At 33.6% G+C, this 12,381-nt stretch overlaps 1 protein-coding gene across 1 annotated transcript; it reads right to left on the bottom strand.

Annotated features, from left to right (window-relative positions):
* Nucleotides 1-5,225: 5,225 nt before the first annotated feature.
* LOC110097241 (heparanase-like protein 3) lies at nucleotides 5,226-10,554 on the bottom strand. The gene is made up of 9 exons (XM_020823505.2): nucleotides 9,975-10,554; nucleotides 8,961-8,997; nucleotides 8,707-8,890; nucleotides 8,062-8,210; nucleotides 6,514-6,747; nucleotides 6,249-6,438; nucleotides 6,034-6,159; nucleotides 5,867-5,966; nucleotides 5,226-5,789 (listed from the first exon to the last, which is right to left on the bottom strand). Exons 1-9 carry the CDS (start codon nucleotides 10,209-10,211, stop codon nucleotides 5,427-5,429), a joined length of 1,620 nt encoding a protein of 539 aa, XP_020679164.1. The 5' UTR covers nucleotides 10,212-10,554; the 3' UTR covers nucleotides 5,226-5,426.
* Nucleotides 10,555-12,381: the final 1,827 nt, after the last annotated feature.

Below are 12,381 nucleotides of genomic sequence, written 5' to 3'. Positions count from 1 at the left end.
TTATATGTCGATGATATTCTGCTAGCAAGCAGTGACATAGGCTTGTTGCATGAGACTAAGAGATTTCTTTCAAATAAATTTGAAATGAAAGATCTTGGAAATGCATCATTTGTGTTGGGTATACAAATTCATCGGGATCGCTCCCGTGGTATACTTGGGTTATCACAAACAGCCTATATTGATAAAGTGCTAAGCAGATTTGGCATGAAGGATTGTGCACCAGGGGATACACCCATTGCAAAAGGAGATAAATTCAGTTTGCTTCAATGCCCAAGAAATGAAGTTGAAAAGCAAGAGATGGATAAGATCCCTTATGCATCGGCAGTAGGGAGTCTTATGTATGCTCAAGTTTGTACGCGTCCGGATATTGCGTACATTGTTGGAATGCTTGGTAGATATTTAAGTAACCCAGGAATGGATCATTGGAAAGCAGTGAAACGGGTTATGAGGTATCTAAAAAGGACAAAAGATTTCATGCTCACATATCAGAGATCTGATCATTTAGAGATCGTGGGGTACTCCGACTCTGATTTTGCTGGTTGCCTCGATAGCAGGAGATCCACTTCAGGCTATATTTTCATGTTGGCTGGAGGAGCTATTTCTTGGAAAAGTGTCAAGCAGACACTTATAGCTTCTTCAACAATGGAAGCAGAGTTTATAGCTTGTTATGAGGCTTCAAATCAAGGAATATGGCTGCGAAATTTTATCACAGGGCTACATATTGTTGATGGCATTGAGAGACCATTAAAGATAAATTGTGATAATAAAGCAGCTGAGTTATATTCCAAGAACAACAGGAGTTCGTCAAAATCAAAGCATATTGACATAAAGTTTCTTGTTGTGAAAGAAAGGGTTCAGAGTTCTCAAATTTGTATTGAACATATTAGTACAAACTTTATGATTGCAGACCCACTTACAAAAGGATTACCACCTAAAGTATTTCATGAGCATGTGGCTCGTATGGGTGTAATCTGTTTTGATATGCTAGCTTAGTGGGAGTTTGTTTGTATTGTTCAATTATTATGAACTTAATTTCTGATCAGACTAAAGTATTGTTATTTTGGTGATTGAAAACTCTGAAATACAGTTATTTGATTTCAATTGCAGTTTAGCATAAAGTATTGAATTTTGGTTATAACTCTTTTGAGTTATAAAATTGGACCAGTTGAAAATAGTCATGATTTGAGATCACATTACATGAAATTTTCATGCTACACATCCATACTTGATGTTTAAGTATATAAGGGTCGTGATCCCCAGTTTAAGCGGAGAAGTTCTGATTTCTCTCATTTCCCATCTTGAGTGAAAAGAAGGGGTCTCTCGCTCTCTTGGAGAACGCCGCTCTAAATGTGGAAGATCGAAAGACCTTGATTCTGCTTTTCAATGGATTCAGGTACGCTTTCAAAAATTCTTCTCGATGATTTGGCATATCGTTCGGAGACGATCGAATTGATTTTTGTGTCTCCATGAAATCCTAACATTGAATCCGTAGTAGGACCATCAAACTAACGAACCAGCCCTGGTTTGACCATGAGAAGCATTATCTATTTAACATTGCTATACTATTTCCTAAACATGCCCATCCAAAATGATATGATTACAAAAGCTTTCGCCACTGAATGAAGATCATAGTTTAACTAAGATACCAAAAAAAGCATGCACTACATAGCTGCTACTCTTTTTTTCATAACTTTAAGTCATCTTTAACTTAACAAACGAGGTAGAAGCAAGAAGTGGGAAAGATGGATTTTACTTGATGTCAAGAAATAATTATACTGACATGCAAAAAAAATATGAATAAAATATTGTCTATTAACATGTTTCAGCAACATGAGAAAAAATGAAACTCTTGCATAAATATGTTAAAGCAAAATTTTATAAAAAAAAAAAGTTAAAGAAAAATTGTTTGATCAAACAAGGGCTAATTATAGATTAAAATCATAACGGCTTAATCCAACCTAATTATTCCCTGCCAAGGTTTGAGATTATACGGTTAAAACTACAATCAAATCGATCAAACTCATTTAGTAACACAATTAAATTTTTGCAACTAAACACAAAGGCCTCACGCGATACCCACCAAAAAATTCATCATCCACTCGAGTGAAACGAGCTACCATGAGAGCGCAATACAACTTTGCAGGATGCTTTTCAAAATGGTAGAGAAACTATAAGATCTCAAAAATTTCTTTTGTTCATTTTATTTTTAATTGTTTCACATACTAGATAAAGATAACTGAAGATTATATTTTGTAATAACTCACATATTTGAAACAAATTTATTTGAAAAAAATTAAAAATTATGAAGTTGAGCTCTTTGGCACTGATTTGGTGAGCGTTGCGGCATTAGGCCAATATATATATATATATATATATATATATATCCTTGCCTCACCCTACTAACTCTCTCACTTGGTTGCTTGGCCAGGAAGAAATTAAAAGAGGGGAAGAAGGGAGAGGATAGAGTAAGGTCTTTGGATTATATTTGTTAGTCATTCATGTTAAATATTTTGTTCTATTTGTTATAAGTGACTAATATTTTACTTCTATTTTCATTAATTTTGATTTCTAAGGATTTTATTTATCCTAAATTTGTCAAAAATGCATTATCTTCTGATTTCATAAACCTTAATCGTGCAAATTTAGATATGTTATATATTTGATCATTTTAAATAATTTGACGTGATTTTAATATATTTTAAATGAAGTACTGAATGATATCAGATATATGATATGATAACTCCATATGATACCCTACTGATTCACATGATTCATTTATTGAGAGTCATAAGGAGATTGATTAGGAGTTATAAGGGTCGGGGCAATTAATTCACATAATTTAATGAGAGTTATAAGGAGTATATTGATTGAGAGTTATAAGGGGCGATTAATTGGTACTCATAAGTGCAAGAGCAAGATACCCTTAAGATAGACTCATTAATTATCTGAAAATTGATATCGATACTACTATGAAAACTATATTGATATTGTGACTGACACTAATAATATTTACTGTCATTAACACTATTTAATGTTATTGATTATGATACTAATATTATTATTGGCATTGATATTATTGACTATTTCTGATATTGTGATTGATAGTATAATAGATTGAGATATGATGAATTATAGAAGAATAAATTTATACAGATAATTAATATATACATTGATGAATAAAAATTTTATATGATTTACATTATATTATTCTCTTTTATTTTGCATTAATTTCAGTTGTAAGATTTTAGTTACTTGTTGGGCTATGTGTTCATTACATGATTTTATATATTTTTAAGAAAGGATAAGGATTCTATAATATGAAGCTCTGGACAAAACAAAAATGTAGTCATGTTTCTTTTTGTTATTTATTGGTAAGCTCTAGTTAAATGATTAAACTGAAATATAGATGCAATTTTTCTAATATAGATCATGGAGTGTAACATATATATACACTCCTTAATGTCCAATATACAATAGAGGCTCGCTCATAAGTATGCATTCCTCCCCCAATGCAATATTGTTTGGTCATCATATGCGGGAATCGGAAGCCACAGGATGGCCGGACCACCTTGTGAGGGAACTTGGCGACGCATGGTGTGTCGCTTGGTATTGTTATTATAGTTACTCTCCATTTATCAGATTAATTATAAATCCTGCTTAAGTAATTTGTGAAATATTTATTCATATTTTATGAACTTAATTGATGCCACATTTATGTTATGCGTTATTCATTTATTTATTTATGTTTTGTAGAGTTAGTTGTTGTATTATTAGTTTATTTTTAGCTGTCGCATATGCTTAATGAATGTCAAAATAGTGCCATAGGAACCATAGGATGTTAAACGACTACGGAGGTGAAGTTAATTTTATTAATTTTTAATAATATTATAATTACTTATGTCATCCGGTTCAACCGATCTCAACCCTAGTTCGACCGGTCGAACTGGTTTAACTGTGAACCTCTCCTTCATCCAGTTCATTGTTTGGGCTGAGGTTCACAATCTTGTAATTATAAAATGTGTATAAAATGTGTGCATCTATAATGGGATGAATTGAAGCTAGATGATAATAACAGCGCTTTTACTCATGATGAACAATGATAAGCACATAATAATTATTAAGGATAATTAGAAAGAAATGAGGGTGATGTGATTCAAGCTTTTACTATGTTAATAATTCAAAATTTTAAATTTCTATGAAATAAACTAGCTATGCAAAATTAATCTCCCACCATAGCTCTTGGCCATCATTAAAATCTTAACTTTTTCTTTTCAAAATCATAGTGACTAAAAGTTAAGATTTTAATGTTGGCCAAGAGCTATGGTGGGAGATTAATTTTGCAAGTTGGAGATTAATTTTGCAGGCTAAGTTTGGTGATGTTGGGGTCTTAATTGAGAGTTTATAATGAGATTCAGGTTTTGATTGTGATGATTTTTTTACTATTTTAAAGCAGATTTTTAGCACAAAAATTTCTTAAAAGCAAAGACAAAGCAACGGTCTAAAGCTGTCATAAACGAAGCCTCAATGATTGTGATGTGCATGAGAAGAGGAGAGGGTATTGGGATGATGAAGAAAGCTTTAGAGTTGGGTCTTAGTCATCAAAAGTCTATGGGATGAATTAGAGTTTTTAGCTAAGCTAAATTAGGGTTTTCATATAGGAATGAGATAATGACTTGCATTAAACTCAGAAGGATAATGGTAATAACTGATATTGATCCAATCAATCATATCAAGAAATGAAATCAAAGCTAGCTTGGATCATCAATAGTATGGGCTAAAGGACTAAACGAGGGTGTTGAACTCAGATATATATAACTAGTCTAACTTGAGAATTGCAAGCTCAATAAAAAGAGTTGAAAAAAAACAAGTTGAATTAAAAAAACCTAAGAACTAAGTGAAATTTTAACGTTTCAAATTTTGATGCCAACAAGAGGCAGTAACGGCTTTCTCCACTTGTGAGTTCATGGTTTATTTTTAATGATTTGCATAAGTGGAGCACAAAGTTGTTATAAGATCACCTTAAGCTTCATTCTTTAGAAGAGAATCTTTTGAAATTATGGAATGTTGCAGTACATCATAATCATTATCATTAATGTCATCATCTTAAAGTATAGTTTTCATTCACCTATAATATATATATATATATGATTTAAGTTAGCTTTATCCTGCTCATAAAAACTGTCTCAACATCATAAAATAAAGCAGTCTACATGAAACAAACAAAATGACTGGGGAACATCAAATCACTTCCTTCTTTTGCTTCATTAATAATGCATCCATTATTTGGCTGAAATTACAAAAAAGAAAAAAAAAAGTAAATAAAAGAAATACACCATGCTTAACCCACGGCAAAGACAAGAATGAACTACTTGGTAGTACATTCTTGTTAAATCAATAAACCGGAAATAACACTCGCATCACACAGACTAAATGCATGCAGGAGCATAAAAGTAGGGTATATGAACAAAAACTATTGAGTAAGGTGCAACATATACTGGTTCACGACCATCAACTTTGACAGATTGTAATACAGGGATGCCATCATTAGCATCCAAGTCCAGTATATTTCCATTAAGCAGCACGGTTTGGCTGTGCAAGTTCCCATCCAAGGCTGTCAAATGGTATTCTTCCCTCGTCCCTTCTGCTATCTTATGTTCTTTAGCTACATGAGCATGGCTGAACCTTGTTCGAGAACGTCTGTGAAGTTTCACAGCTTTAAGATGAGCAGTAACATTCACTTGTGCTGTCGAATTGCCATCGAGATTCAGCAAGAGGAGTGTTATCCCTTTCTGTAATGAGACTGGAGAAGATCAGACAAGTAACTAAGAGACAGAAGATCACTTGGCTTAGAATATGTTTAGCTTACAGAATCTCTTGCACAGTGTGCATATGCTCTTATCATCTTTGTCCCATTAAATGTAGCTGATAGGGCCTTTGGACCGATCAAGCGATGCCACAAGAGAGCACTGTACAAAAATTTAGTGATAAGCAAACTTAACTAAATTTGCCACTGAAAGACTGAAAATTCATTACCTATAGTAATCTGGGTTTGGTTTAAACGTGTTGGTGTTTAGTAGACCATAATTTCCACCAATCAAACTCTGTCTGCAGTAAGTCTTGGTGTCATACAAAGATGACATTCCAAGCTGGTCCAAATACCTGTATTGAACAGGAAATGATCAGCCTTTCTTATCTTAAGCAGGTTTCCAGTTTAGAAATCAAAGAACACAAGGCACAAATCTAGCTACCAGAAACTAAAAACAAATGCATCGGTCACTAGATGTTGGCCACTGTTGTAAGCTCCACCAGCTTCACCAACCCAGGCTGAAGTGGAAGCACCGGTACTCTTGAGAATGTCCCTAAGATTGCTGAACGTGGATGCCTCGCCATCCAGATATGAAGGGTTAAGAATCTTTTGAACCAAATTTGGGTCAACACCTGTGTACTAAGAGTTTATGAGGCTAAGTTTTCGCATGGAAAGCCATGCATTATCAATTAGTTCTCGTAAAATACCTGGTCCAAGGTTATATATGTGGTGACTGATTACATCTAATGAGGAAGATTTTGTTTTAATAAGAAACTCACGAAACCAATTTGCATCAAAGAAACCCCCAGGAGCAAGCACTAATGGTTTAAATTGGGAACCATGATAGGCCTCATCGACAATAAATCTAAGATTGTTCAAGTCTGCTGCATATTGATCTGCGTTGATTCGAGCTCCAACTCCACTGCCACTTAGCTCATTCCCTGTCAAGCAAAAAAAGGGAAAAAGAAGTTTAGCAGCTTCTATATGATACCCAATTTCTGTTTTAATTAAAACCATATTGTCTTTCTCTGATTCCATTGTGCAGAAAGCTTATGAAATCTAACTGCTGGAGGAAAAACCAATTTTATATCTCCTTATCAACAGCCTTAATCTAATTATCAAGGTCAGCTTTGTGAATCCACATTAAGGCTTAGTTTGGAACGACTTTTTTTTTTTTTTTTTTTTTTTTTTAAAAAAGCAAAAATTTTTTTTTTTTTTTTTTTTGCTTTTTAAAACAGCTTCTTAGTACAAAATTTTTATTTTTTGTACTAAAAAACTGATTTAATAAACAATAAGAAGGCCTTCCGAAATGAAGCCTAAGGCTTCATTTGGGGTGACTTTACTGCTTTGTAAAACTACTTTTTAGTAAAAAAATCTTTTGGAAGCAGGAAAAAAAGTAGCGGCCTAAAGTTGTCTCAAACAAAGCCTAAGTTAATTCTAATCTAAATATGTATTGAATTTTGTATCCAAGCTGTATGAGCATGTTGATTTTGTTGGAAATTAAAAAAAAAACACTTAGAAACTAGTTAATCAATGGAGTGGTAATTTTCATATTAGAAATAAAAGATCAATAGATGATAAAATGAGGGGAATTAAAAAATAATTTCGAAAAAAGGCACTTAAGAGGTCCTTCCTGGCTTCCACCATGCGGCACTGTAATACAGGTGTTCGTATAACACACATTCCTTGTAGAATCAAACACTAAAATTTAGAATATGAAAGATTCATGGAGGAAGAGAAATAACCCAAAGATTGCTGTGTATGTGCATCCAGAGAAGACAAATGGATCTGTAAGTTTCGAAAATTATTTGAAGGGTCAAACTAATAACAAATTTAGCAAATTTATAATCAAACCGACCAATTTTCATGATGATTCTGATGGCACTGAATATGTCCAATACTAACATCTTTAATTTTAGGAAAGGGTGATTGACTGTTATTCAATACCATATTAACATCCTGTTAAAAGGGAACTTCCTCATAATAATTTTTTATTTTTCATTTAAGAAGAGGAAGAAAAAGTTGCCGCACTTACAATTGACCCATTCAAAACTAGAATGCGCAAAGATAATTTAATACTATTTTCTTTTCATTCTAAGAATTAAATCCAAAAGGCCAAAAGCTATAGTTCATTTTCCTTCCCAACCATATAAAGTATTATGCGCCCTCCATTTGCAGAATTATGTAGCTACAAATTCAATGAAAAGTTAGTAAAACGAAGAAGGGCAGAGATTCTGATTGGATACAGAACTTACCAAGCTCCCAGCCGGATACTGTGTAGCCCTTATTTACAGTATAACGAATTAGACTTGCAGCATTGGTGTAGTTCCATGGGCCACCTAGCGAACCATCCGACACAGGAACCCTTCCATTGAGTGCATTCAATCCAAAGATGACTGTAGCCCTACGATATAGGTGACATGTTAAGAAATGGAAGCTAGAGATAATAATAATAAGAAGAAGTTAATTTTAGAATATTATCTATTTAGGTAGGTAGAATGTTGTGACAATTTTAGGCCCGAGTTTCCGAAAAATGGGTCTATATTTGTTTCAATTTATGCAATTAAGATCAACATGGAATACATTGTAAGAGCTAAAACCCTTAATTATTGAGATATTGTCAGCTTTGTAGTAATGGCCTTACGATTTTATCCCTTTGTGTAACTTTCCAGGGGGTCATTATTTGCTATGGCTTAATGGCCTCATGATTTTGTTTTCTTGGTGTAACTTCCTAGGAGGTCACCCGTTTAGAGCTGTTCTTGTACGAACACACTTAACTTTATATTGAAATTCCAACCATTATACCAAAAGACACCTCAATATTCTAAGAGTTCAGCTTTATTTTTTTTAAAATGTTTTACACACATAACAGAAAATAAAGGATTAAACTTATAGGATACCCTGATTCTGTGAAGAATTCATTTAGCTGATCCCATCTTGACAAGGGCAAGCAGCCTTCAGTGAACCCAAACATCTCAGAACTGTTCTTGACAAATGGCCTGCAAGGTTTCTGAGGATCTCCGGTGTCATATATAACCTTATCTTGCAAAGAACCTCCTAAACGAAGCTTTAATGGAGAAAAAGCTGAAAGAGAACAGAAAAAGTTGGGAAATTTGATTTGAGGAATGCGAAATAATACCATGAATGTTCATACCCTTGATGGCATTCAGAAGGACTCGGCTAGAAAGGTTCTGCATCAAGCAAATGATGAAATATTCGTGTTAATCAGCTTCTCCAAAATCAATCTTGCTTTAAATTACAATTTCTTATGCATGTTCAAGAAATTATAGGATAATAAAATGAGTAAATCATCATATATAACCACTGATTCATTTGTAAATTAATGAAAAAGATCAACAGTAGTCTCGAAATTTAAAAAATGGAATTTTATAAGGTCAAACTTTGCATGACATGTACATGAAAAAGAAGCAAACGTCAAAATCTTTTTCCTAAAGTGAATCTGCATGACTGTCACAAGAAAAAAATTACCCGATTCCAAAGCTACCTCTATCCTGGGTACTTTCTCAACTAACTTGCCCACAATTAATTCACTCCACTAACATAAATGACAACATGCCGCATTTGCAAGTTACTTTCTTTGGAAGCAATTTGATTAAATCAATGTCAGAAAATAAGCCAAACATGACCAGCCCTGCCCCATCACCTCAGATTTCCACCATCAATTATTATGTGTGCAGAACATTGTCCGAAGATCAACTAAAATGCGCAACATCACCCCTTCGTTCGGCACCGCTCGGTACACGGCTCGGTACCGTTGACGTGGCTGCCTCTGATGTAGAGATGCGTCCAGCCTCCGCACAGAATAATTTCTCGACTTCCACAATCACCACAAACAACAACAATAACAACAAACAAACAAATAGATCCAAAGAACATAAATGCAACGCATTTATCCAATCACTACTTTTTAATATTCAAATCAAACCAACAAAGATCAGAAACCATTCCCCGCTTAAAGTTAAAGTCCCAAATAAATAAGTTTGTCAGAACCTCTTTCAGTGCTGACTTGCAGTTTAATGGTCAAAAAGAAGAACAACTCCACAATGGAGAACCATAGAAAAATTTAAATCTTGAGCAAAATCCACTTTTTGTAAAGGAAATTAAAAAAACCAAGTCACATTTGAATGAAATGAGGCCAAAAACACACCAGATTGAGAAGAGAGGCAAGGCCCCAGGCGCAGGTACCATAGTCGCATTTCTCCGGCGGCCACCAATCGAGAGTGGCGCAGATGAAGTGCTCGTCGGTGGACGAAATGGCGGCGGTTCCGTCGACGATGGCTGTTCCCTGCGTCACCGCTTCTGATCTAGCAGTCCACACCGGTGAAAGGCAGATTAGAGCGTTAAAGAGACAGAAAACCAGCCACCGGAGGAGACCTCCGGCCATCTATCCGTTACTCTTCAGCCGCGGAGCTGAAATGGAATGTAGGAAGAAAGAGGAAGTAGAAAGGCAACGCCTTTTTTTGGTGGAGAGAGGAGGAGGATGGGGGGCGTATAAGTATTAGCAGAGCTGTTGGGAGTGCAGAAAGAGGGGCTGGTAGGGAAAGATAAAAAAATAATCTTTTAATGCAGTTAGTGAGAGGAAGCTTGCATCCTCTTCCTTTTGGTTTCCACTAACTGGGGACAGACCTTAAAGGGAAATGGAAGAGAAGCAGAGGAAGACAGAGGAGAAGGTAGAGGTTGAGGAAACCATACTCCATCCATTATTTGTCTTTAAAGAAAGAGAAATATGAGGCTGAGCTCGTGAAGGAGCTGACATTAAAAAATTTATATATTATTTTTTATTTTTGAGCGGAACTTAGAAAATTATTGCTTGGAAAATCTCAAAATTTAACTGTAACAGCGGCATTACAAATTTAAATTTACAGCGAATTCATATTTTAAATGAGCGGAGAAATAAGTTGATAATATCTTATCTACTATTTTAGAAATAATGAATTAATATTTTATAATTTAAAAATATTCCTTGAAATATTTATATTGCTTTTATATTAATTATGAATTTTCATTCCCCTCATTCAATATAAAAAGATAATTATATATTAATTTGTATTTATTCGAAGTGATATATATACTGAAAATATTAAAAAGTTATAAATTAGGCTATATGTCACATTCAAAATTATTAAGCAAAGATCCAATGCATATAATCTTGATTTTCCATCTAATGTGCTAATTAATCAAAATTTTAATATTTAGTCTATTATTTCATAGAAAAGATATTTTTTTTAAAGATTTTTCTTATATCCTCATTAATATCTTAGAAGTGGACTCCATTATAACATAAAAATTGCCTACAAAATAAGTTGATGATCATTGATTCTTAATCAAATGAAAGAGTACACAATCTACTAAAATTTATGGATCATTATGGAAAATGTAGAGGTGGCATTGGAACTTGTTGATGAATGGTAAAAAATAACTTGATTGAGCAAATGGTTTCTTCTTTTTGGTGGGAGAGCAAAGTATCTTTTTATTCTATTTTTTCTTGGTTCTTACTAATTTCTCTACAAACTTACAACCCACTCACACCACATGATTTGTTATTCAAATAACCTTCTTGTATGATTTTCCAGTGAATAAATACGGAATAAATCCTAATTAGGATAAATCCGTAATGAAAGATGTTACTTAGTGACTCAATTTTGATCGTCTTAACTCAATTTATCTCTAAATATATTGAGGCTCGATCATATATTTTGGATCTGATCTACAAACATTCTCATAAAATCCAAGAACAATTCCATCCCTCAATGCATCCTTAAGCCCCTCCAATAACACAAGGTCTTAAAACTATACAAATATGACCAATCTAGGCCACCTTAACCTAGCTTGGCTTTTTCCTCATCCACTAGTCTCAAATCACTCATGACTTCACAAAGCACAAGATCACATATAAAGACTTTACCCTAATATTATTCTCAAGTAATTCCATGCCCTAAAATTTTCTATTATAAGAAACCCTACGTCAAAATCTCCAAGGAGAGCTTCAAGATTGGCTATAAGATATATAACCTCTCAGCTAACCCCTTCCTCTTAGCCACTGTCTCCAATAAAACTATTACAATCACTCGAAAAATGTCCCCCACATCCTTAGACTCCACTAAAGTAAGCAAAAATCTTAAATCATCCGCATCAAAATGTTCATCATATATATATTACATTTATATCCTTATCTTTATCCATAAATTATATAAGTTCTTTATGTCGGCAAGCATCTTTTGCTAATGTGAATGCTACAAATTATTTTTTTTAGAGAAAAAAATTATGTTCTCTATAATGAAAAATCTAAAAATTAAATATAGCATTTTCTTCCATAAAAGAATTTAACACTGTACTCTTTGGACTACCATGATGAGAATCGCATGACTAAACTTTTTCCCCAGTTGAAAAACAAGCATTTCTAGGTTTTTGGTAACTTATTTAATATTATATTATTTATGTCAATCATATGTCATGAATTTAATAATTTATACACATCGTGCAAAACGGGATATTTGCTAAAATTTCTACAGTTTTAATACTTTTAATTTTTTTATAATAATCATAAAAATAAG

The sequence above is a fragment of the Dendrobium catenatum genome, unplaced genomic scaffold, assembly GCF_001605985.2.
Source record: "Dendrobium catenatum unplaced genomic scaffold, ASM160598v2 fragScaff_scaffold_410, whole genome shotgun sequence".
NCBI lineage: Eukaryota > Viridiplantae > Streptophyta > Magnoliopsida > Asparagales > Orchidaceae > Dendrobium > Dendrobium catenatum.
This window is presented reverse-complemented; position numbering and strand designations above follow the sequence as displayed.